This window comes from Eleutherodactylus coqui, chromosome 12, assembly GCF_035609145.1.
Source record: "Eleutherodactylus coqui strain aEleCoq1 chromosome 12, aEleCoq1.hap1, whole genome shotgun sequence".
Lineage (NCBI taxonomy): Eukaryota > Metazoa > Chordata > Amphibia > Anura > Eleutherodactylidae > Eleutherodactylus > Eleutherodactylus coqui.
The window spans coordinates 114,305,657-114,330,156 of NC_089848.1; the positions used below are offsets into that span (position 1 = coordinate 114,305,657).

Consider the following 24,500-nt stretch of genomic DNA (forward strand, 5'->3'; position numbering starts at 1 on the left):
TTATATTTTTTAATGCGAATATGAGAAAAAGCACATTTTTTTTTTCCATTTTTATTTTTTGTACACCATCTGTGTCCCTCTGGGAGACTTACACGATAGCACCGATGATAGCTATGATAAGGCATTGCAGGACTTCTCTCCTGCAATGCCTTATCCCTTCTTACAAAGATCATAGGCAATGGTAATACAGGACACCTGTAGGTGAGGTCCTGTAACCATGGCAACCTGCCGAGCTCTCTGCGATTATATCGCTAGAGCCCGACAACATTACAAAGGGAGTGCGCTTCCTCTGTGAACCCTTCCCATGCCGCGGTCTACATAGATCACAGCCGGGAAGGGGTTAACAACAAGGGTGTGGGGGGCGCATCTCCGATGCACCCCCGCTGTTGCAGCGGGAGGCCGGCTATCACCGACAGCCGGATCCTGCTGCTGGATAGCGTGAGATCTCTTATGATATTGCACTATCCACATGACGTAAGGGTACATCCAGTTGCGGGAAGTACCCAGCTGCCAGGGCGTACCCGTATGTCCTGGAGCGAGAAGGGGTTAAAGAGTAACTGCACTTTTTAAAAACTTGATGTATCGGAGTGGTATATCAAAAGTTTTGATCAGTGTTGAGACCCCCACTGATCATTAAATGTACAAGCTGCAGCATTCACCCAAGCGCTGTGCCCCTTCGGCTATCTTCGCTGCCTGTCGGTCACATACTCTTAATGACTGTATAATAAAAAGTAATAGACCATGTCCCAGAAATATTAAGACTTGTTTCAAACCTGCCCCAATATAAGGGCGCTGAAGTAAAATGCGTCAAATTTATTAAACGGTGCAATCCATGTGCTAGAAAATCATTTATGCCAAATTTTATACCGGCTTCTTCCAGTAAATCTGTTGGGTTTCAGGGGGCCCCATTCCACAAAGCTCTACTCACTTTAAGTAAAATTGGCGAGCATTTACCCCTTAACACCACAGGGTGTACGTTTACGTCCTGGCTCCGGGTTACTTAACACAACAGGACACAAACTTACATCCTGTAGATGGTGCGGTGTCAAAACTGAGTCCGCACTATCCCGCAGCGGGACTCGGCTGTTACTGATAGCTGGCCTCCTGCTGCAACAGCGGGGGTACATAATGACAGCGACGCCTGCTGATAACCCCCTACATGCCACGATCTATGTAAAAAAAAAAATTAAAAAAAAAAAATCACAGAAGGGGCACGCTCCCTCTGATGCAAAGGACCTATGGGTTGCCATGGCAACAGGTCACCAGATACTGGCGTCCGGCTTGCCATTGCCCATTACAAGTGATAAGACATTACAGTACATAAGTCATGCAATGCTTTATCATAGCTGCTCTGGTTCAGGTGCCGTTCAAGGACATAAAGAGTGTAAAAAAAACACAAAAAAAAACAACATTTTTCCCTATTATAAATTAAAAAATTAAGAAAAACCCCACATATTTGGTTATTCGTAATGACCTGTACTATGAATTGAACACACTGCTTTGTCATATGCTGAAAAAAACGCTAAAAAAAAAGAGGCAAAATGCTTATTTTTTTGTTTGCTTTGCCTCACAAAAACATGCCATAAAAGTGATCAAAAAAGCCGTAGGTACACCAAAATGGTACAAATGAAAACGAAAGCTCATTGTGCTGAAAAACAAGGCCTCACGGAGCTCCAATCATGAGAAAAATAAAGTTATGGGACTTTGAATGCAGAGATGTAAAAATAATTGCAATTTAAAAAAAAAAGGGGGGGCTTTATTGTACAAAGCTGGAAAAACCTAAAAAAAATTATAATATATTTTTGGTATTGTCATAATCGTACCGGCCCGCAGAAAAAAAATGTATAGCATCATTTATGATTAACGCTGGAAATAAATAAATAAATGGCAGAATTGAGGTTTTCTTTCCCTGCTCTCAAAAAAAAGTATAAAAAAACTTCTACAACATATTATATGCACACAAAAGTGGTACCAATAAAAACTACAGTTCGCCACGCAAAATCAAGCTCTTATACGGCCGCGTCCACAGAAAAATAAAGTTATGGCTTTTGAAAAGTGGAAAAGAAAATGTGCGTCCTTGCGGCCAAAATAGGCCGCGTCCTTAAGGGGTTAAAAGACAAAACAAAAAGCCACTAAATATTTGCGCGCGCACACAAAAAAAAGGCAAAAACGTTGCAACCAAGTTTTTAGCATTTCCAATATCTCTTCTTGCCATCAGTGCACAGCAACAACCGGAGACCCCCCCACCCTACAGTAAAGTCCTACCTTACGCTGCACTGTAAACCCCCCAAGTGGGTCCACAGACCACTATGCATGCCTGCTATTTGGGGGTTCTCACCTGTATAGCTGCTTTCGTCTTCTTCCAGCCTGAGAATCTTCCTTCAGGTCATCGTTCAGACAGATCCAGGCATGAAAGGCAAAGCCGGCACCGGGCCACTTCTGCATTGTCGGCACCATAATACCAGACATACTGGGGGTCAAGTCGAAATACTGTAATGCCCTCTCTGGCCCATCCTTCCTGGCCATGGCAGACAGAGCCCGGATAACCTGAGTTGCATATGGATGGGCAGTGCTACCGTTCACCCTGAGAAGTCTGATCAGGTCCCGGAGCTCGTTGGGTCTGATCGAAAGTCGCCCTAAAACCTGCAGGAGATGGATGAGGTTTTCTGCACACTTTGCATCCAGCTGCACCTCACTGCTCAGAGTGGTCAGGATGTGAGCAACCATCCCCGCCTGTACGCAGGTCATGCGATTACGCAGTGTAGCATCACAGATCTGGTTCAACCACTCCGACACCAAGATCTGGAGATGTCTTGAAGATAGATCCGGGATCCACTGGACCAAGATCAGCAGCGGCTGCTCATTCTGAATGCAATTCATGGGATCAGAGTTGTAAGGACCTTCCACGGCCTGTAAAAGGGAAAATGTGCAAAATATGGTTAACGCCTCAGAGGTCAATGTTATGGGGGAAGAAGAGCGGGGACTGTGCAGGTTCACATTATTTAAATTTAATCCCTGTATAGCAAAAAATTCTGCAACTTTCCAATGTAAGTTGTGCTTCACTTCCTTGCCACGTTCGGCTTGCTGTCAGTGAATGCAAACGCTCAACACTACAGACCCAATATTTATTAAAGTTGAGGATTTGTTAAACTATATCCAGTCTACACAATTTACTGGGGGGGGGGGGGGGGAAATCACAAAAGAAAGAAGTATATATTCAAAAGCAACAGAAGGAGGCCATCCTTACTGGTACAAAATACAAGGGCAGGAACAGACATCACATCCCTCAGCGTGCAGACGGGCAAAATGATATACGGAGGAGCTTGCACAAATATTGAACAACCATTCACCCACCTACCACATATTAAGGGGGGTTACTTATTATTACACTTGCACATAGATAAGGGTGCTAGTGGGTGCACCACACAGGATTACAACACCGGCTCTGACACTCCTAGCTCCCATAGCTTTAAAGCCAGAGTGCTCGCTTCAAAAATAATGATAAACAGAAGGTATTTGTTAAATATATTGGCCAAAATATGCAAGAGCGCAGCACATGTCAACGGTCCTTGTTTTCCAGTAAACCAGCAGGTATGGCCCCTCCTGTGATTTTTCAATTGACAAGTCCTATTTCTGTAATTGGTTTGTAATGTTCGTGTAGGGAGTGGCAAAAAAAACCAAGGACCCTTGACGTGGGTTGCGAGCTTGCGCATTTTGGTCAATATTCATCATTTCTGCAGCAAGCAGTCTGGCTTTAAATGCTGAGGGAGCAGAGTGTGGTTCACTTCTGAAGTGCAGGGCAGCCCACGCAGGCTGAATCGTATGTGGTGTCATTAACAGTTATAAACCCCTGTGGGCAACCTGCATTAGCAGCACAAACCTCTCTCCTCTCTTGATCGTTTGATTCAAATGTATCAATGCAAGTAAAATGCATTAATCTGGAGTCCAGGATGTTTACCACACAAAGGATTATCTAGACTGGATACAACTGCAACAAACCCTCAGCTGTGAGAAGGATTAGGTTAGAATGGGATTTGAATTTCTGGATGTAAAGAAGAATGTGCTTATCCGCTCTAGAACCCGCTGTCCCTGTTCTTCTCCTCCAGACATTTATGTAAGCAGCTTATTGAAGTCTTCTTTTCCAAGTCAAGACACCCCCATCACAACAGATAGTTGTTCCTGCCCCCTTCCTATAGAGATGAGAACCTCCTCACCCCAATAGTGCTGTACCTGTAGGAAGAAGGCTGGCACAAAAATGACCCCACCAACAAGGAAAGAGGATCATGACAACTATACATGGGGCCTCTCAATTTACTTAGCCCCCCCTCTAGAAGCAATAGGGGCAGCTTCTATTATGGACAACCCAGCAGTTCTCAGTCCTCACCATGTTCAGTAATTGCTGGAGGAGACGCTTGGTGGGCTGGCTGCGGCTCTTCAGGACCTCATAGAGATGCGGATATCCAATCCGCTCCTTGAATACTTCCTAAGGGAGCAAAAGGAAAAGCAAAAAAATGTCTTATAAGTTATCATGTACCGCAGCTCTATACCCAAACTATCCCATCAGTCCTATCCCAAGCATGGATCTTTGAATCACCATTATAGCAACACAGGGTTTGTTTCCCAACTCTTTCCGACTCCTGAAATATGTCCTCTAGTGGACAGCAGGAGGTCCCCCAGGCATCCATCCAATCTTAAAAGTGCCGACCCGATTTTGGGAAAAATTCTGTCCAACAACCGAATGAGTAAGGGGGTATATTACCTGCAGCTATTCTTCTCTGTTGTCCCTCCAATCTATCGCTTCCAGCAGTCCAAGACACAGACAAAATTTTCAGACTACCTAATCCCCCACGGTGTACTGGTAGTGTTAGACTACTAATGCAGTATATATTTGCTCTCTAATTGGCCAGAGCTGCTCACATGATCATCAGTGGCCAATCAAAGTAGTGCACAGCGTGCATTAGGTCATTTAAAAACTTCTGCAGACATTTTTGATGGCCAAAAAAACCACTCAAAATGGGTAGAATAACTGCGGGTGAAATACCGCACCTGTCCCGGGACCAGAGGGTCACTTTAATCACAAATTACAGCTCATCATCACTTACCTTGGCAGAAGGAGAATTCCTCATGATTGAGGTCAAGACACCAATGGCGTTAATGGTGATGGCGTCGGAATCGCTGTCGATAACCTAGACAGAAAGCCAGATAAAGCGCAGGATGAAGATCAACAATCACAGTAAGAGCCAATCACAATACAGCGGCAACAGCAAGATGATTCAATGACAGGCAGGAACAGAAAAGCACCGCCACCTCCATCATATCCAATCACTGATGTAAGCACTGATCACTAGGGGGCGCTCATGCACAGAAAGCTTCATCTATAGATATATAGAAAAATCCCATCAGCACCGAGCAAAAACTGCAAAAACCTTTCATTCAGGATCATTTCCAGATGGATGTCTGAGCGCCATTTTGGTTAATGAGATGAATGATGCAGAATTAAGGGAACCCAATAATAAACAATTTGAAGATTACCACTTGCTGTTGCTGAATAGGGATATTCCTGTTCACATTCAGAGGCTGTAAACGCATCCTGACCTGGTCCTAACTCACACAGCTGAGAACTTGTTACAATGTATCAGTATGTTATATACCACCTGCGCTGCTGCAGTATTTAGCTCATGGAAAATGGTCTACACTGATACACTGTAACAAAAACAGTGAAGCTAGGCTATGCGACCAGGTCTTGATCAGGGTAAGGCCGCCTGCAGACGGGCGGGTCGGATCCGGCTGCGAGGATTCTTGCCGCGGGACCCGACCTGAGCGCCTGCAGAGAGCAGCACGTACTCACCCGCGGCTCCGGCTGTTTGATGTGCCGCTTGCCGGGCAGCCGGCGCATGCGCGGAGCAGAGCCAGCCAGACCCGCAGAGAAATAGAACATGCCGCGGTTTGTTCGCAGCGCGAGATTTCGTGCGGACCAACTGCGGCCCTCTGCCTAGGATTGCGTTTGCTAACACAATCCTATGGCAGCTTCCAAGGGTGGAAATTCCATGGAAAATGCCGCCGCCGAATTTCCGCCCGTCTGCAGGCGGCCTAAAAGCGAAAGGATGGTCCTTCTTGGAAAATTCTTTTCAATATGACCTCTGTAGGTCTGGTAGGCCATTCATTTCAATGCATTATGCCCGATTTATTGTAATGAGCTAGTGACATCACTGCTAGCTTTATCGTTAGTCGTTGGCTTGCATTTAAACTGAACGATTATCACTCATTTTCACTTGTTGAACTTTTTTTGAACGATAATCGTCCCGCCTAAAAGCACCTTAAGGGACAGGAATCGATGTGATTGCACTCTGTACACTGCACTCCTTGTGCTCCCCCTGGTGGCGCTACTATGTCAGTGCACATTCTCTCCTAGCTGCAAAAAATCCCTAAAAGCAAACTCTGACTTCTGACGATGAAAGCGTGGGCGTCCCTGAAAGTAAAGAACAAAAAGCAGCTGCATCACATCTACTGTCTCCTAAAGGAAGGGAGGATAAACGCACGATCCAATAAAATGACAAAACCAAAAGTGCAAGAATTAATTTGATACTAAATCAAACACATTGTCAGGAACTCAGAAGGTAAAAATATTCTTTAATTTGTAGTATTTAAAAACCCACGTAATTGGGAAAGGTTAAAATGACCCTCTGGATTCAGGACAAAATTCTGTTCTGGGACCGGAGGGGGTATATCTGCAGTGTTTAGGTTCGCTGCCGTCTCTCTGATCTGACGGTTCCAGGTACAGTTTTCAACCTTCCAAGATGGCCAATGCAATCTCCAGATGATCTACGCCCACAGTGTATTGCCAGTGTTCGGGGGGTTTCACATCTGCCCCGGCACCACCGGCCAGAGGTTTCGTCAGATGCGGCTGAGAATAACGGAAGAAAAAGCATTCATGCAGTTCTTTTTCTTCCATTCAAAAGCAGTCAGACCCCATTATAATCCACGAGGTCCGCCCGGCGCCGTTCAATTCCGTCCAGAGAAGAGACCGTTCCCCTGCGGGGATTCTCCTTTTCTGCTTCCCGAACGGAGCAGGAAAGTGGAATCCCCAGCGCAGCCTTAGACTACCCATGCACTATACCTGCTCTCTGATTGGTGAGAACTGCTCATGTGATCAGCACTGGCCAATCAGACAGCAGTGCAGTGTATATTGTTGCAGTCATTGTGGGCATCCCACGATTGGTAGATTAGAGGGATGGCAGTGAAGAATTGTCCAAGAACAGAATTTTGTCCCGAAACCGGAAGGCCGCTTTAAGGCCAGCGTCATACGAGTGTACGCGCATTTGTGGAATTAACTATGCTTTTTTGCATGCGCATCAGCATATTTTACTGTACCATTTCCACATGTTATGCGGGGAAAAAACAAACTCCGATTGAAAAGGCCAATTAGACGGATGAATTCCAGGTAGATTTTATTTTTTCCTGTGGAATTCCGCAGTGTTTTACGCATCACCTGACGTACTTTGCACGCATTTGCACATCCCCATTGACTTCTATGGGGACTTTTGCTACACAAATGCGCTGCAAAATAGGACATTCTGCATTTTTTGGCACGACCAAAATGCGCAGGAAAAATATGCGCATTTGGACAAACCCATTGAAATCAATGGCTTCTATTCTCTGTGTATTCTGGATAGTAGTGGAAATCTGCTAGTGGATTAGAGACACAACAGACATCCAAGAACCTCCGTCCGTGAGGAAGTAATGAGTACGAAGCCCATATAGGAACAATTTCTGGAACTGCAGATATTCGCACAATGCAACGGAAAGTTCATAGATAGAATAATCACCAATTCATCACATGGTATCGGCTATATAGAGGTTACCGGCGAGTCCGTCAACCAAGGAGGTGGCCTAATAACAGATCCGAATAGTGGAGGCAGTGACAGTCCCAGGCAGGCCAGTAATTGCGCTTAGAAGCTCGTGGAGATAGCAACCCCACATCATCAGCGGGGATCATTAGCCTAGTAAGACGGTTCCGTCATCTGCCGTTATTAAGAGGCTTTCAGACAGAACAATTATTGTTCAAAAAAATCATCCAAAGTCGTGAAAGTGAACAATCGTTCGGTCTAATCGCGAGCGGACGAAAAATAATCGGTCGCTTCATCAGTCGGCGCTCATTTTACGCAGGCATAAAAATAATCATTGGCTCGTTCACTTATTGTTCAGTATAAATACGGATCGTTCAGTCGTTTTCAGTCACTTATACAGCGAATGTGAACGACTTCTCGTTTGTATGAGCTAACGATGTACAAACAGGCTTCCTGAGAAATGGTCCGTTTAGACAGTCTAAACTGACCCTTAAAGCCCTTTTACACACAAAGATGATATCTCAAAAGATGGCTTTTGAGCGATCATTTCGCATAAACTACTAATTGGTACGAATGCCAATTAATGGCTTATTAATGCGTGTGAGCCACTGGGAGCTACATTCAGAGAACAGCGGGTGGTCTGTTCTCTGAATACGTTCCCTTTGTTCTGCAGTGGGGCTGACAGCTGAGACAATGTTATCAGCGCTCCCCGCGGAGAACACAGCATTAAAGGCCCATTTAGACACAACGATTATCGCTCAAAACCTATTTTTTGAGCGATAATTGTTCCGTCTAAATGCGCTGCCATCATGCACTGTTCATTTATCGCTCATTTCTAGCCAGCTAGAAATGAGCGATGAGCCTTATCAGTACTGCACGCTGATATCTCAGTGGGCAGTGCCAATAGCATTCTTTCAGCTGGTATCCCGCTGGGACTTCTCAGCAGGATACCAGCTGAAAGCTCCAAGAAGAAAAGGAGCTGTATACAGAAGACAGCGCCCCAGCTGTATACCAGCTGAGCACTCTGAGAACACAGCAGCTGTTTACAGAAGACAACGCTCCGGCTGTCTCCTGTATACAGCGGGAGCCTTCATTTACACACTAATAAGCTCTTAAGTAGCTAATTAGCTACTTAAGAGCTTATGCAAATTGAACGCTTAAAACTGTCACTCAAACTGCTGTTTGAGCGAATTTTGAGTGATCATCTTGCCGTGTAAATGCACGCAACGATTTTCACTCAAAAGATTGCTTTTGAGCGAATTTTGAGCAATAATCATTGTGTCTAAATGGGCCTTAAGTCCCTGCTATCAGCTCTTCTGCCGAACAATGGATTTTATGCCAAACATAAAATCATCGTTCTGCAGAAAAGTGAAAGATGGGCACATTTACACACAACGATTATCGCTCAAAAGATGGCTTTTGAGCGATAATCCTGTGCAGAAGGACCCTTAGTCTAGCGCGCTTCTTTGCCATTGTGAGTCTTTGCCAATCCAAGTAGTTAGATAAAATACCAAAGTATCTGGTTTAGGCTACATTCACACGGTGAGAATCTCACGCATATTTTGTCCATGAGGAGACACACAAAACACTTACGAATAGGAACTCCACTCTTTTGAATGGATTTCTTCACATGAGCCCTTTTTTTCCTCACAACGATGCTGTGAGGAAAAAAAAGAAATGCAGCACGTTCTATCTTTTGGCGTTCCCTCTGAAAGCCTCGCTCGTTGTTTTCAATAGGACCCTAAAAGATGTTACATGGAACTCGCATACCGTATGATGTGCACGCGATGTGATGCTTGCGATCCTCTGAAACGAGTGAAACGCGCCATTTAACAGAAGCAATGTGAGGCGTTTTTGGATGAAACATGCCTCCTATAGGAGAGAAAACCGCACACTGGCAAGCGCAATATTGGGATGAGTATCTCACGCTCGCTTATGTGAATCCAGACATAATCAATGAAGGACTATTACTGCACCTTTCTCTTTAACCCCTTCATGACGCGGCCCTTTTTTTTTTTTTCTTCCCATTTTCGTTTTTCCTCCCCCCTTTAAAAAAATCGTAACTCCTTTATTTATCCATTGACGTCGCTGTCTGAGGGCTTGTTTTTTGCGGGACGAGTTGTATTTTTCAATGGTGCCATTTAATGTACCATATAATGTACTGAAAAACTTTTAAAAAGTTCTAAGTGGAGTAAAATGAAAAAAAAAACAAAAACCACATTCCACCATCTTTCAGTGCGTCTTGTTTCTACGGCGCACAAACTGCAACAAAAATGACATGATAGCATTATTCTATGGGTCAGTGCGATTACTACGATACCAAACTTGTATAGCTTTTTTTTACTATACTATTTTTTTCAATTATTTTCTGTGGTCATCTTGTGCGCGCAATAACTTTTTTATTTTTCCGTCAACTAGGTTGAGCGATGGCTCATTTGCGGGATGTCCTGTAGTTTCTGTTAATACCAATTCGGAATATATACGACTTTTTGATGACTGTTTATTGCGTGTTTTCTGGGAGACAATGTGACTGAAAAAGTGCATTTCTGGCATTCTTCATTTCTTTTTTCGGACGACGTTCACCGTGCGGGGTAAATAATGTACTACTTTGATAGATCGTACTTTTACGGACGTGGCGATACCAGATATGTATTTTTATTTTATTATTTACATTTTTTAATTATAGATATGGCAAAAGGTGGGTGATTTAAAATTTTATTACTTTTTTTTTTTTACACAACTAAAAAAACTTTATTAATCTTTTTTTTAACTTTACATTCAAGTCCCCCTGGGGGACTACTACCAGCGATGCTCTAATCGCTCCTGCAGTATAACGTAATACTTGATAGGCAGTCTCTCAAGGCAGCCCTGGGGTCTTTCAGAAGGCCCCCGGATGCCATGACACCTGCACGGCTCCCCCGATCTCACCGCGAGGCAGCTGTGCGGGACCCCCGAACATCGTGGGATTTAAATACCGCTGTCAGAACTGACAGAGGCATTTAAAGGGTTAATAGTCGTTCGGCTGATCGCGGCTATTGCCCGCGGGTGTCAGCTGTAATAAACAGCTGACGCCTGCGCTGTATGCAGAGAGGTCGCCCCACGACCTCTCTGCATACACACCCCGACGCTGCAGGACGTAAATGTAAGTCCTGGAGCGGGAAGGGGTTAAGATAGATATTTCCAACAGGTTACCACACTTGCACCTTTTCTGACGACGCTGCGACTACGTGAGACGATGTGACTGACCGATGTGCTTGAATTAGTATCCAAGCTAATTACGCATTTTCACTAAAGATAAAGAGCCTCATACTTGGTTACTATTAATGTTCTTCCCAATTAGAAGCCCCCATAACTCCGGTTTAATGACATTCGGATACATAGATTGGATACCAGTGAGGTGAGGCTTCCGTTTCTCGAGCTGCTGAGGTAAAATAAAGCTGTGATTGGTTGCTATGGGCAACGGGAACCATCTTGCTGTTGGACCGTTTTGCTAAATGAGGCCCAGGAGGGTCACTAGGAGGGATGGGGGGTATGAGACAAAATGGCTGCCAGTGAAGACAGGAGAGCGTTGTGTCCTCGATTTTGACATTTACCAGTCTGGTATTAGAAAATGACATGTCCCACTAACAAGTCTGGTGAAGACCCCCCTGTGGGCGCACAATCTGTAAGTAGTATTTCAATTTTAGGGAAAAATGTTGCATTTGTAAGCAAAAAAAAAAAACTGTGATTTTGCACCGGAACACTACAGATATGGTTTCTGCCGCGGCTGGAACAGGAAATCCCAGGTTTCATGTCCCAACAGGACACCTCCCACCTCCATTTTACAGAAGTGAGCCCAATAGGCGACTACCAAACAGATGGATTGGCCGTACAAGTTGTGATGATGGTGAACTTTCTCCGCAGCCTCCCCGGACCTTACGGCTTGTAACTTGTTTCTCTAGGGTGTTAGAGTCCAGCTGCCCCGCGCCATGTCTGATCTGTGAGTACGCACCACAGAAGCCATTGCAGCAGTTGTAATACGCTACCTCGTGTATGGCAACAACTTGACTATGTCCAGTGACAAAGGGGGTCATGTTGATCACCTCTGATGTGGAAAACATTGTTGATGTTGTGCAACAAAACTTTTTGAGTTTCCGCTTCCACCAATATCAGATTTTTGTATCCAAGTGTCATTAAACATCCGTTATGCGGGTTTCAAATCGGTAAGATCATGTGTAATAACCATGTATAATACACACACACAGCGCACCGACGCTCACTCTATACTGCCCCCGTGTGACCTCTATTTTAGGCAGACTGGAATCTGATTGGACCAGATATTCCACCTCCGTTGTTTCTAGTAACCTAGCACCTGCTAATAGTGCGCATATTCAGGGACGCCCCCAATACAGAGATGCCGGGGTCTGGGGACGCTGGGGCAGAGAGGAACGAGCTGCACATCTGCTGCCAGCGATAATTAACTCCTGCGGGAGGCAGATCTATTCCTGCTTCCTCTCTTTACCTTCTAGTATACGGCTGGCTGGAGACGCTCCAGGGAACATCACTATATCCTCATCATGGTTTCTTACCATATATTTGACTTTTCGGATTTCCATCCGCCTCACAGACAATGAGTGGGATGACAGGGCGCACGCGTGACCACTGGTCTCATGCAGACGTACCCAACTCATTCTGCTACTGGGGTTTCAATAGAGATTAATAGTTTTGGACAAAATGCGCCAAATTGATTACCGTATATATTTTCGAGTATTAGCCGACCCGAGTATAAGCTAAGTCAATAGGTTTTACCACAAAAAATTGGTAAAACCTATTGAGGCGAGTATAAGCCTAGCTATACTCGTGTATATAGTAGATTAAAAAAAAGCAATACTCACCTGTCAGACGGCGTCTGACATTACTGAATGGCTGTGATTGATTTATCGATCGCCGGCTGTGATTGGCCGGTGCTTGATCCAACCACAGCGCTGACGGTGGGGATTTCAAAAGCAAGTCAGGGAGGAGACTGCAGCAGCTGGCCGCACCGCCATGGACAGCATCACGCCGGGGACACAGACGCCGGCTGATAGGTGAGTATTGTGGGTTTTTTTTAATCTCACTCGGGTATAAGCTGAGGGGGGCTTTTTTAGCACATTTTTTTGTGTTGAAAAACTCGGCTTATACTCGAGTATGTACAGTAATAACGTGTAATTTTTTTTTGCCCAGTTTTGTAATTCTAGTTCATCAAGTATTGTATTCATTGAGTAACATATATATAACCAGTGACCGTAATCAGCGACCCCCAAGAAGATCACAATCAACATATAAGGCACAATGTAAAGCACAAGCAGCATGGTGTCAGCGGAGAGAAGATACACAGCGGTGGATTACAATTTTATAGAGCTGCTGTATAGGGGACAGTGGTACTAATGTTCCATGTATAAGGTAATGGCTGTAGATCCAAGAAGAAGAGGCAGAGGGGTTCAAAAGGGAAATGCCCAAGAAAGCGGGGCAGAACTTTAGGGAGGAGAGGAGCACAGCTGTAGGCAGGGGTGGAGTCTCATGCAGAGGAGGGGCAAAGCTTTAAGCAGGGGAGGAGCAAAGTTTTATGCAAAGGAGGGGAGGGGCCCAAGACAGAGGAGGGGCAGATCTCCAGACAGAAGAAGCGCTTCAGGCAGAGTAGGAGTAGAACTCCAGGCAGAGGGAAGCTGCCTCTTAATTTTATGCACCGCTTTCCAGGCACATCTATAGTTAAGCACAGTTGCTTGTCTTAAGATGGACTTAAAAATCTGAACCTGACAAGCCGAGTGCCGTGCTACAAGCCATTATATGTCTATACAAATCCTCTGCTGACCTTAGACAACCACCATGTTCTCAGAGAGAACTAGTCCAACTGCCCAATTAAAGGAGGGTCAGACATGGCTGCAGGGTGATCATATTGTATGACAATGACCTTTAAGTATCATACAAAGTCATGAAACCCGAGCGTGTCTGTATATCAGAGGGAAGGCAATTGCGACCATTGGGAACGGTAGCCCTGTGACTGCGTATTGGGGGCAGTGACACTCTTGACCCATTAGCTAATCATCTATGGATTAGCTTTGGAAAATGATGATCCCACAGAGAAGCATTAGACTGCGCCCCCCACTGACACCATACAATAACGACAATGTATTAGTAGAAAGCAATGCAGCACAAAACACGAATTCACTGGAAACCACGAGCACCTTGACCCTGTAATACCTTCATGATATCGGGCTCGGTCAGCAGCTGAGTGGTCAGATCACTCCCACTCTCCTCTGGCCGGTGACCACTGCTCAAATAAAGCTGTAAAGAGGTTACATGCACAAAGAGCTGTTAATAACACGGGAGGAGGAAGAGGCGCTACATGGAGCTTAATGAGCGGGTGTCAGAAGACAGCGAGGGAAGACATGGAGAGGGCGACGATGGGGACGGGGCAGATGAGGATGACCGGGAGAGAAGGAGGATGGGGACGGGGCAGTGGAGGATGACTGCAAGGATATACCGTAAGAGGAGAGAGCTGGGGGAATATGACAGTACTGGTACATGGAGGGCTGCACACTATATTTTGCTCCATAGCTTCCACTGCAGTATATATCCTGCAGACAGATATTCTTAGGAGATACCTTGGGGAATCCAGGAGCCCCTCGGCTATCCCGCTTACTTGCCTAATGGCTGCAATACCAAAATAACCTTAGATAACTACTAATTAAGTAATTCTCTGATGTGTTATTTTCATCCTTAGTGTCCACTAGAAGGCGCTTTAAGAATACAGACCCCTAGACTCTGTCCTCCAGGCTCATAGCTGCAAGTCCTACCTTGCTGTTCTGGATCAGACGTATGATATGCTCAAAACAGTTATTGCTGAGAAATATCGCTTGTAGAACAGGTCGGTCGCTGCAGTCCAGCATCAGAGGAATGGAGCCTGAAATCAAAGATGGGAGAAAGCAGTGACCTCCAAAGTGCGAGCACCAAAGTTAGGCAAAGATTTTTCAACCCTTTCCAATCCACTGTCTGACGTCTAAAGACATTCTGATTGAAAGCTGTACAGCTCCGATGTCGGAAGACATCCGGCAGGGTATTCTTACTGTATATTACTGGCCGCTCTGTTGTCGGGGGCCTCTCCAGCATGTCCCATACCGCAGTACTGGCTCTAGCCAGCAGATGGCGCCATTGTATAATGGCAGAAAGAGAAAGCCCCCTAGGAAACCCTAAATCCAAAATTGGATTGCGAAGAGTTAAAATCTCACACGGCTAATTAATCCTAAGTAAACAGTACCCTACATGTCAAATCAATACTAGCTATACAATACATGTTGTACAAAAGCAGCTATTCAGCGTTCCCATTCCCATTATACAATACCAGATATGCAATGGTGGCCACGCTTACTGACACCCAGCTTTTGAGGAATCCTGAATGACACTATATGTATAGTAATACTGGATGTGAGACACCACCATGTACCCCTCGCCTAAGTGAGCAATTACATACGGAGCATGTTGATGCGCAGGGCCAGCAGTCCTTCCTCCCAGTGTGATCCCAGCTCTCTCTCGGGAGAATACAAAGGCCGGTCACAGTTGAGGACCTTGAAGTAGCAGTCAAGGATCTGTCTAATCTCCACTCTCCGCTGGCCGGGGCTGCTGCCGTGTAGGATATGAATCATTGAGATGAGGCAGTCCAGGGTCAGCTGCAGCACCCGAGGGTCCCTCTCCTCCTGACCGATGCACCAGCTCTGCAGGACCAGCAGCAGGACATCTACAGAAGCGGGGGTGATGAGGAGCAGGGCATTCACCTGGAAGAGAACCGACAAGGGGACATCAGTTCACATGGAACACAAGCAAGGCACCCAGGCAAAAAGCATGTTATTTGGAATGGGTTTTTTTATTATTTTTTTTTTAATCCTCACAGTTTAGCATATACACTTACAGTCAGAAAGCATCCACCACCTGGCACCAGGTTGGGGTACATGTGACTTACTGCATTTTTTTGGGTGGGAAGCAAAAGAAAACTAATTCTGGCATTACTTTTTGTAACTATTTTTACGGCGTTCACCAAGCAAGATACATAACGAGATATTTTCACTGTCTGGATCGTTACGAACACGGTATTATATGCTGTTGTGTTTGTTTTTTTAAAATTTGGTAGGTTATCTACTTTAGGTTTAATGTTTTTATTAAGATTTTGCATATTAATCATATACATAACAAACACAGATAAAGAAAATGAAGGCATCTGTTTGTCACAAGCCACATAGGGCCAAGGCAAAAGGATGGATTATAAGAGACAAGTGCAACAATTGTTCAGTAAACCATGTAGTCGTCTGAAATTCTCTCTTGTAGCACCTTGTAAGCAGCCATCAATGAATAGTCAGGAGAAAAGATATTATCTCTAACATTTAAGGCATGGTATCAGATCCTCACATCTGATATTTTCTATACCTGTTTAAAGTGGTTCAGTTCTCGATTGTCTGAGCCCTCTTCAGTGAGAATGTTAACCAACATTGGGCAGACAAAAAGGGGTGTGAATAGCTAGAAAGTTGGAGGTAGAAGTTGAAAGAAACAGGGTCTCGGGGGGGGGGGGGGATCCTCCGTGGTCTCATCCAGATAACTCCACCCCATTTTATCTTTAACGCACCTCCTGCCTCTCGCCGCAGCCCGACCCCCACTTCCTCACCAGCCCACCGTCAGTTGGAATTGTGGTGAGTCGCGATATGCGTTCTACACTGCCCAAGCTTGAACACCATGTCTAGGTCCATCAGCTCCTTCATCGCCTAACTCTTCCATATACATTAATTGGTTCAGTTCCTAAACAAACTCCAGTATGGGGGGGGGCTAATTTGCTACGCCAATGGCGCAGGATAACCGCTCTGGCTGCCGTAAGGAAATGCCGCAACAGCCCTTTTTTGGTAGTGGCGAATGGACCAGAGATGATCGATAGCAGTGCCAACTGCGGGGTGAGCTCTACCACGCAGTGTGACGCATCTTCGTAGAGCTCAAACACCTTATCCCAAAAAGGTTTGATAAGTGCACAGCCCCACCAGATGTGTAGCATGGTACCACGCTCGGACTCACATCTCCAGCATTCCTCTGGGGTTGAGGGGAAAATGCGGTTGATCATATCAGGGCATCTGTACCACCTGGAGAGGAGCTTAAAATTTTTCTCCTTCGCAGGGCAGGCTAGGGGTAGCTTGTGTGCGAACGTGAAGGCCCTCTCCCAATCGGAGGCCTTTGTCAGACTTCCAGCTGCCATGGGAAACCAATGGTACTTTGCGATTACATTGTGGGATGCCGATGGGTGACAGAAGGAGCCCTCTTCCCGTCAGCTGCATTGATTGTGGCATGTAAGGGGTTAAGCAGTCAGGGTCTGCGGTTTCTCTGCTACTGGCTGTTAGAGCAGGAGCCTGACTGTCACTAGTCAGCCAAGCCACCTAATTAAAAAGATGTATGTGCAGGTTTAAAGCCCATTAGTGAGGTCAGTAGAAATACGTATTGCGGCCTCTAATGGCTTATGCACATCTCTGGCCTCTGTGCGCCAGTTACATCTATGGCAGCTTCTGCTAAGCCCCGCCGCCTTGATAGTAAAAGATTGATGGTGGCGCAACAAGTGGGCAAAATTTTGTGCCAAACTGATCTGTGGCAAAATTCGTAGCTTTTTTCCAGCAACCATTCTGGCACACAGCCGGCGATAAATTCCACTTTCAGGCCGTATTCAATATTTAGCCGCGTAAAAACGTTGCGTCAGAAATTATAGGATATCAGCAACGGAACACGGCGACCGATTTTATGCACGGTTGAAAAAGATAGGTCTTGCCCTATCATTTGGCCGATATACACTGGCGGCTCCCATAGACTCCTATGGGAGCTACAAAAAAAAAAACCGTGAGGGAGTTTAGCAGCGTCCAGCACTGCGAAAACATTACAGGCGCCTCTATTAGGCATTAGAAGAGGATTTACACCAACCAAAGGTCTTTTCACGTTGCAGCGTATATACGCCACAGCCGCTCGTGTGCATGGACGAGAAAAAGCAAATTTTGCCCACGACTTGTGAGCGCTCGTGTAAAATGGGCCTTAATATGTATAAGCCAAACTGCGGCAAAACATCAAATAAATGTGCATATGGCTGTACACACCCAGAATATGGCGTCTAGTGGGGCTTGATTAACGCAGACGGTAATGTTGTGCAGTAACTAGCGTCGGAGCAGTTACTGCAGTGTTGTTATAAAGGGTAATCAGCTAGTGTAAATCAGTGTCACGAATAGCAGGTAAGGCTAAGGCGTGCCAATGGGGTTAGCCCCTTAGTGACCACACTTATTTCCCCATTTTCGTTTTTTCCTCCCTCCTTTTAAAAAACCATAACTCCTTTATTTCTCCATCGTCGGCGCTGTATGAGGGCTTGTGTTTTGTGGGATAAGTTGTATTTTTCAATGGTGCTATTTAATGAACGAAACTGTACTAACGCAGCGATACCAAATATGTATTTTTCTTTTATTATTTAGATTTTTTGTATTGTAAATATGGCAAAAGGTTTTTTTTTAACCTTTATTACTTAAAAAATTTAACTTTAAACTTTATTGTTCTTATTTCTACTTTTTCTTTCAGTCCTCCTGGGGGACCACAACTAGCGATGCTTAGGTCGCTTATGCAGTATGATGTAATGCCATGCATTCTGACAGGCAGTCTATCAAGCCACCCCAGGGGGGCGGCTTGATGATCATTCTGCCATGACAGCCCTGGGGACTTTCAGAAGGACCCCGCATCGCAAGACACCCGCACGGCTCTCCCGATCTCGCCACGAGGGGGGGTGTTAAATACCGCTGTCAGGGTTACCAGTCCGGGACGGCTGAATGAGGCTGTTGCCCGCAGGTGTCAGCTGTAATAAACAGCTGACACCTGCGATGTATGGAAGGAGATAGCAGCGCTCTCACCCTCTATACACATCCTGCAACGGCAGGACGTAAAAAGACTATAGCGTGGTCACTAAGGGGTTAATTACTCCATGATCCACCGTAGAAGTCCGATATGCAAGAAAAGTCACCGGCATTACGGGATACATTTTTTTTGTACTTTATCGTGTGCTGTGTGCTCAAGGCGCAAACGCAAACAACAGCATTTCAGCCTGTAGGAGCCCTGTGTGCCGACATATTGCCAACATGTGCCTTTGTTTAATGTGTCATTAGTAGCTACACAGAATACGAGGGGGTTTTATCAACCGTCCGCCCCTTCCCCTGGAGACCGTTTATTTCTAGCAATTGCGGGGATTTCACTGCTTTCCCGAGCTCAGAACGGCCACAAACTGTAATAAGAGGGGATTTTTACCATTACTTTAGTCTTTCACCTTCACTTGGCGATACGGCAGTCATACATAAAATGAGACTAGTTAAAGGGGTTTTCCACTTTGGACGCTGCCTGTATGTGGCAAATACCGCTGTAAACAGGCAATCGAAAATCTGCATACCTCTGTGGTTTTCTTCTGCATTTAGGTTAGTGTTGTGAGAAACAGAAACTTCTTTAGTGTCACTTGGTTTCCCATTCAGTCTTTTTTGGTTGAATAGAAAAGTGTTGTTTTTGGTGCTTTTCTATCCTGCTAATAGTCTGACGGGGACAAAAACCCGCGGAAACCTCTTTGATTTGTGTTTCGCATATACAATATGGTTTTGTCCCGGTTCTCCACATAAAAGATGGAAACCCAAGATGAAACCAGCGCTGGATTCAAAAAAAGTTGTGTGAAAGTAGGCTTAATCTGAAGGAAGAATGCTGTGTTGCCCATAGCAACCAACTAGTTGCCTGTCAAGAGAAAAATCTTGTTGTCCATAGCAACTAGTTGGGTTTTCATTTTCTGAACTGCATTGTCCATAGCAATCACAGTTCAACTTTTTTTCTCCAAATTTTGGATAGAAAATGAAAGCTAACCTCTGATTGGTTGTAACAAGGCTGCTTTTTCTCATTGGCTTGGAGGCCTACAGTATTTCCTTTTAACCCTTTCCAATCCAATTATTTTTTCTCCCCCATTCTCCCCAGCTCCAAATAAATTGGAGCTGCTGAGAATGGATGAGAAAAAATACATTTCCCTGCACCCTCCTGAACTGGCAGAGTTCAGGAGGGTGCAGGTGCTCACTGCACCGTGGGGGGGCTGCGTACCTGTCCGGCGTCTTCCGCATTCTCCCTCTGCCTCCCGGCTCGGCGATCATGTGACCGCTGGGGTCAGGTGGCACCCAGCGGTCACATGATCGCCGAGCCGGGAGACAGAAGGGAGAATGCGGAAGACGCCGGACAGGTAAGCAGGCCCCCCCATGGTGCAGGCTCCCGGCTCGGCGTTCATGTGACCGCTGGGGGTCAGGTGACACCGGCGGTCACATGATCGCCGGCCGGAATCTCCGTGCATTACATAGCGCTAATTGAGCGCTATGTAATGTGTAAAGGAGAGGGCAGAAAGGGTTAAAAACCCTTTCTGCCTTCTCCTCGGGGGTCCTCAATGAGGACCAGTGCAGGAGTGTATCTGCACCCAATGTGTCTGACGATCGGGTGCAGATGCACTCCTGCACTGCAGTGTCGGGCCTGCCCTGACATCGGAGCTGGGGAGGGAAATGATGATGTCGGGGCAGGCCCAACATTGGATTGGAAAGGGTTAATAGGCAATCTGATTCCAGATTTCATAAATGGCAATTTTTAAGATGGTGGATGGGTAAGGACAGGAAAGCAATGGACCTATGAGTTATCCCACCAGCTACGGAGAGCTCCTATAACACATATGATGGCAATTCCTCACCTTACAGCCAGTGATGATGGCTCCAAACAGATGGACCAGACGTAACTTAACCGACTCCGGAAGATTGTCCCCATTGTGAAAGGCATCTACAAAAAAAATAAAATTACAAGAGTCACTAATTTAATAAAGCTTACTTTAAGACAAGAACACTCTGCTCAAAAAAAAAAAGGGGTAAAAACACTGTCGCAAAGGAACTGATCCGTTGTTGGCCGTCACAAGGCGGAAGAGTGGTGGGATGCTGCAGGTCCCGGAGGGGTTAGTTATCAAACGCAAGGATTTTATGGCAAATATTAAACATAATGAAAGCGAGCCTTTCTTTTTTCCATTATGTGCAGCCAGTCTCATGTAAACCACTTCCTGTTTGTCTGAGCATAAACTGTTGCTCTATATCCCCTTTTACACGCAACGATTATCATGCAAATCGCTCGTTAGATTGAGCGATTTGCACAATAATTGTGCAATGTGAATGCATGCAGTGTAAAGGCTCATTTACAAGCAAAGATAATCTTTCAAAGGAATAAAAGATTGGCCTTTCTAGCATTCATTTTGCATAAAGTACTAATAGGCACTAATGCCCATTAGGACTTTATTAACTTCATTTGCATGTAAATGAGCCTCCAGGAGCTGTTTGAAAATCCCAGCATGCGGTCTGGACTTTGCACTCAGCTGCATTATCTTTGCATGGGCTGCTCTCTCTCTCCGGCTGAACGATGGATTTTATGCTCATTTAAAAATCATCGTTCAGCTGAAGAGTGATAGATGGAAGCGTTTACATGCAACAATTAATCGCTCAAAAGCCATCGTCTGAACGATAATTGCTGCGTGCAAATTGGGGCTGAAGACTGAACAGCGACCTGTCATGCAGACCATAAGATCATCGTTGGTCTGCTGCTGTACCGTTCCGTGTTAACAGGCAGTCTTTAATCTCTGAGCAACTGCCTGTTTACTGTGAATGGAGGTGGTGCGTCGGAACAATCACCGATGTCCTCTGCCTCCATTCACTGAGCAATGATCCTCCTATGTAAAAACACTCAGGAGTAATCATTGCTGGGACAGCTGTCCAGCACTTCAGGGCCCGACAGTCATCCTATGCAACAGGGGCTTAAGTTATTGGCCCCACCGACCCCCAGTTTGTCAAAAGGAGTTCTGAATAAGAAGTCCATGAGCAAAAAAAAAACTCCTTCCGTGTTAACATACATTATAACTGTATCATGTGCCACTTACCTTGAAAGAAGGTGCAGAACTCGGGCGGCAAAGCGGCAGGGGAAAACTTATATTTACTTTTTTCTTTGGCGCTCACAATTTCCCTAAGAAAACACAATTATGTATATTTTTAAAAAAACTGAAATGATAGCAAATTGTTCCAGTTTCCATAGTCCCCACCACGCAGGACGCCTCCTCATCGCTCACCCTCCCAGTTGTCTCCTCCATGTCTGGTACGGATCAAAGAGACATTCGCACAGGTGCAAAGCGTAGACCGCGACTTTCTCTACCAGGGAGCCCTGCTCTAGCTCCTCTTCTCTGGGCGGGCTCCTTAACTGCGGGTGGGAAAAAAGGAAATTAATCCGATAACCCACCCCCAAAAAAATAAAAAATCCAGAACTTTAAAAATGTTCACCTTGATCGTAGAAGCCGTTAATAGATGAATGACCTCACATACAAAAACCGGGGTCTTCTCCTTTTCCACATTCTCCAAATTCCTGCAAGAAAATTAAAAAAAGCGTCAGTAGAAATCCATCCCTTACCGCGGATCAAAATTATAAAAAAAAGCCGGTCAGCTGGATGGAAAGTGGACAGACCCCATTATAAGTTTGGGACTACCGGCAACTATGCATGATGGAGGTTGAACAGAGACCCCATTAACTTTGGTTGCGGCGCTGCCATTTCTATGCCCGACAGCATTCCTCTACGTTTTAAAAATATATTTGTCGCAAGAAAGACCCTTTGAAGACGCCCCCACCAGGACAAGCTAGGCAGCCAGACCCTCTGGTAAACAAAAATCAGCACCGTAAATGCTTTTTATGGGACGAAATAGCGCAGCACGCAGCACTACTTCATCCGGTTTGTAAACGGAATTCTGTGACTAAGATTCCGAAAGGACGCTCCGACATTGATGTGAAAAACCCTAAATTAGGAAGCTGTGATAGAACACGGAGGATAAACAAACTTATTCTGAATTTCACCCCTCTCCCAGCAGCCATGATGGGCTTGGTTGCCATGGTAACTAAAGGGTCCTGAGCTCCAACAGCGAGCAGAGGGAGGGGGTTCGCAGAAAGCAGTCGTCGCCCCCTCCCATGTCTCCTATATCATTACACAACACGGGCGGATGAGATATTTATAACTACAGTCGCACTCTATGCAGAAGAGCAGCTCACAAAAGAAAGCTGGGGTCTGTGATTCGGCTTTGCCGAAGTCCTAAAAAATGCAGAAAAAGATGCAGATTACCTTTCAGGAGTCTGAAAAAGCTGAGTGGCTACCCAGTCAGAGGGTTGACTGCCGCCACATCAGGTGTCACCCCGCCATCCCGGGAACAGGTAGGTACAGAGAAGAAAAAGTTACGTAGACTTGATAGAAGAGGATGACTGGAGGACCAACGCCCCAGGGGTCTATGACCCCCCCCCATACCTGCTGATGATGATGAAAAACTTGAGAAGGAGGAGCGCCTGGTTCAAGCTGAAGTCTGCCTCAAGATCCTCTGCACACAGACCCAACTGCTGACTCAGCACCTTGAGAACATCTCTTGGCAAGACAGGGATCTCCGAGGAAGAGTCCTCTGGCCTGGAAGGAAAGGAACATAAAACCTACAGTCTGTCTTCTATTATGTATGAGGCAGGTGAATACAATCTGTTGCTCCCTGGCATCAGCCATTTATGCTGTGGAAAGGCTGACTGTAGGACGGGGTTATACATTCAATTGCTTCCTGTTATCAGCCCTTTCAGGCTGGGATAAGGCGGATCATTCACTGTGTAACTGGCACCAGAACTTCCACAATGCACTTTTCTCCACTAACAGGAAAGCAGAGGAGTGGTGCTCTGGATGTGATTAAAGGTATAGGGCGTGTTGTACGGGACGTGACTGGTGTATAGGATGTGACGAAATAATAGGACTAGGACTGCAGCTCTGGATGTGACCAGACGATAGAACAGGATTTAACAGCAGAACTGTGATTGCAGCTCTGGATGTGACTACAGTGTAAAATTTTTATGTAACTTAGGAGCAACATAAGATAAGTAAAAACAAAGGATGAAGACTTTGGCTCAATGTCTATGTCTGCGTGTCACCCGCAGATCTAGAAGCCCATAGGGATGCATTAGCATCTGCAGGGCAATTTAATGCATGCACATTTTTTTTTTTACCGGCGTTCGGATCCCACGTACAGAAAGAAATCGCAGCATGCGCCATTTTTCTGTGAATCCCGCAGGGACGGCTTTTGTTAAAGTCAATGGAAGCTGTCATATCTGCTGCACGGCTACAGTGGTCACTGTGGCTGTGCCACGGATCCGCGGGAGAGCAGGAGATTAAAAAGAAAGAAGGCACGGCGCACGCATGCGGCAGGCACGACAAGCGCATCCGCCAGGCAGAAGAAAGAGGATCCGTCCGCGACGGAGGGGAGCTCCGCAGCGTGGGGACAGGTGAGTAAATGTAATTTTTGGCCTCATGGCTGCGGGCACAAGTGGAAACCGCTGCGGCATTCCACACTAGGAAACCACGAATGCCAGTGGACACGAGGCCTTAGGGTGACTTTAGATGGAACGATTGTCATTCAAGAAATCATTCACATAAGAGAAAACGAATGAGAATCGTTCCGTCTAAATGTGAACTAAAAATCATCGTTGGCGTGTTCACTTACATTCGGTTTAAATGGCGCTCGTTCAGACCCTCTCATTCGC

The 24,500-nt window shown here is 45.6% G+C and overlaps 1 protein-coding gene across 4 annotated transcripts in view; it reads right to left on the reverse strand.

Moving 5' to 3' along the window:
• NBEAL2 (neurobeachin like 2) overlaps positions 1-24,500 on the reverse strand; it is a 124,627-nt gene that overhangs the window by 35,611 nt on the left and 64,516 nt on the right. For 3 of the 4 annotated variants that reach the window (XM_066585247.1, XM_066585246.1, XM_066585248.1), the window contains exons 3-13: positions 23,236-23,388; positions 22,229-22,310; positions 22,021-22,148; positions 21,835-21,917; positions 20,611-20,696; positions 15,337-15,637; positions 14,663-14,769; positions 14,067-14,150; positions 5,103-5,186; positions 4,385-4,483; positions 2,339-2,910 (exon numbers count right to left, since the gene is read on the reverse strand). In XM_066585247.1, coding sequence (XP_066441344.1) covers positions 2,339-2,910; positions 4,385-4,483; positions 5,103-5,186; positions 14,067-14,150; positions 14,663-14,769; positions 15,337-15,637; positions 20,611-20,696; positions 21,835-21,917; positions 22,021-22,148; positions 22,229-22,310; positions 23,236-23,388 — 1,779 coding nt within the window. The remainder of the gene's footprint in view (positions 1-2,338; positions 2,911-4,384; positions 4,484-5,102; positions 5,187-14,066; positions 14,151-14,662; positions 14,770-15,336; positions 15,638-20,610; positions 20,697-21,834; positions 21,918-22,020; positions 22,149-22,228; positions 22,311-23,235; positions 23,389-24,500) is intronic. The other variant, XM_066585250.1, reaches the window with a different exon arrangement.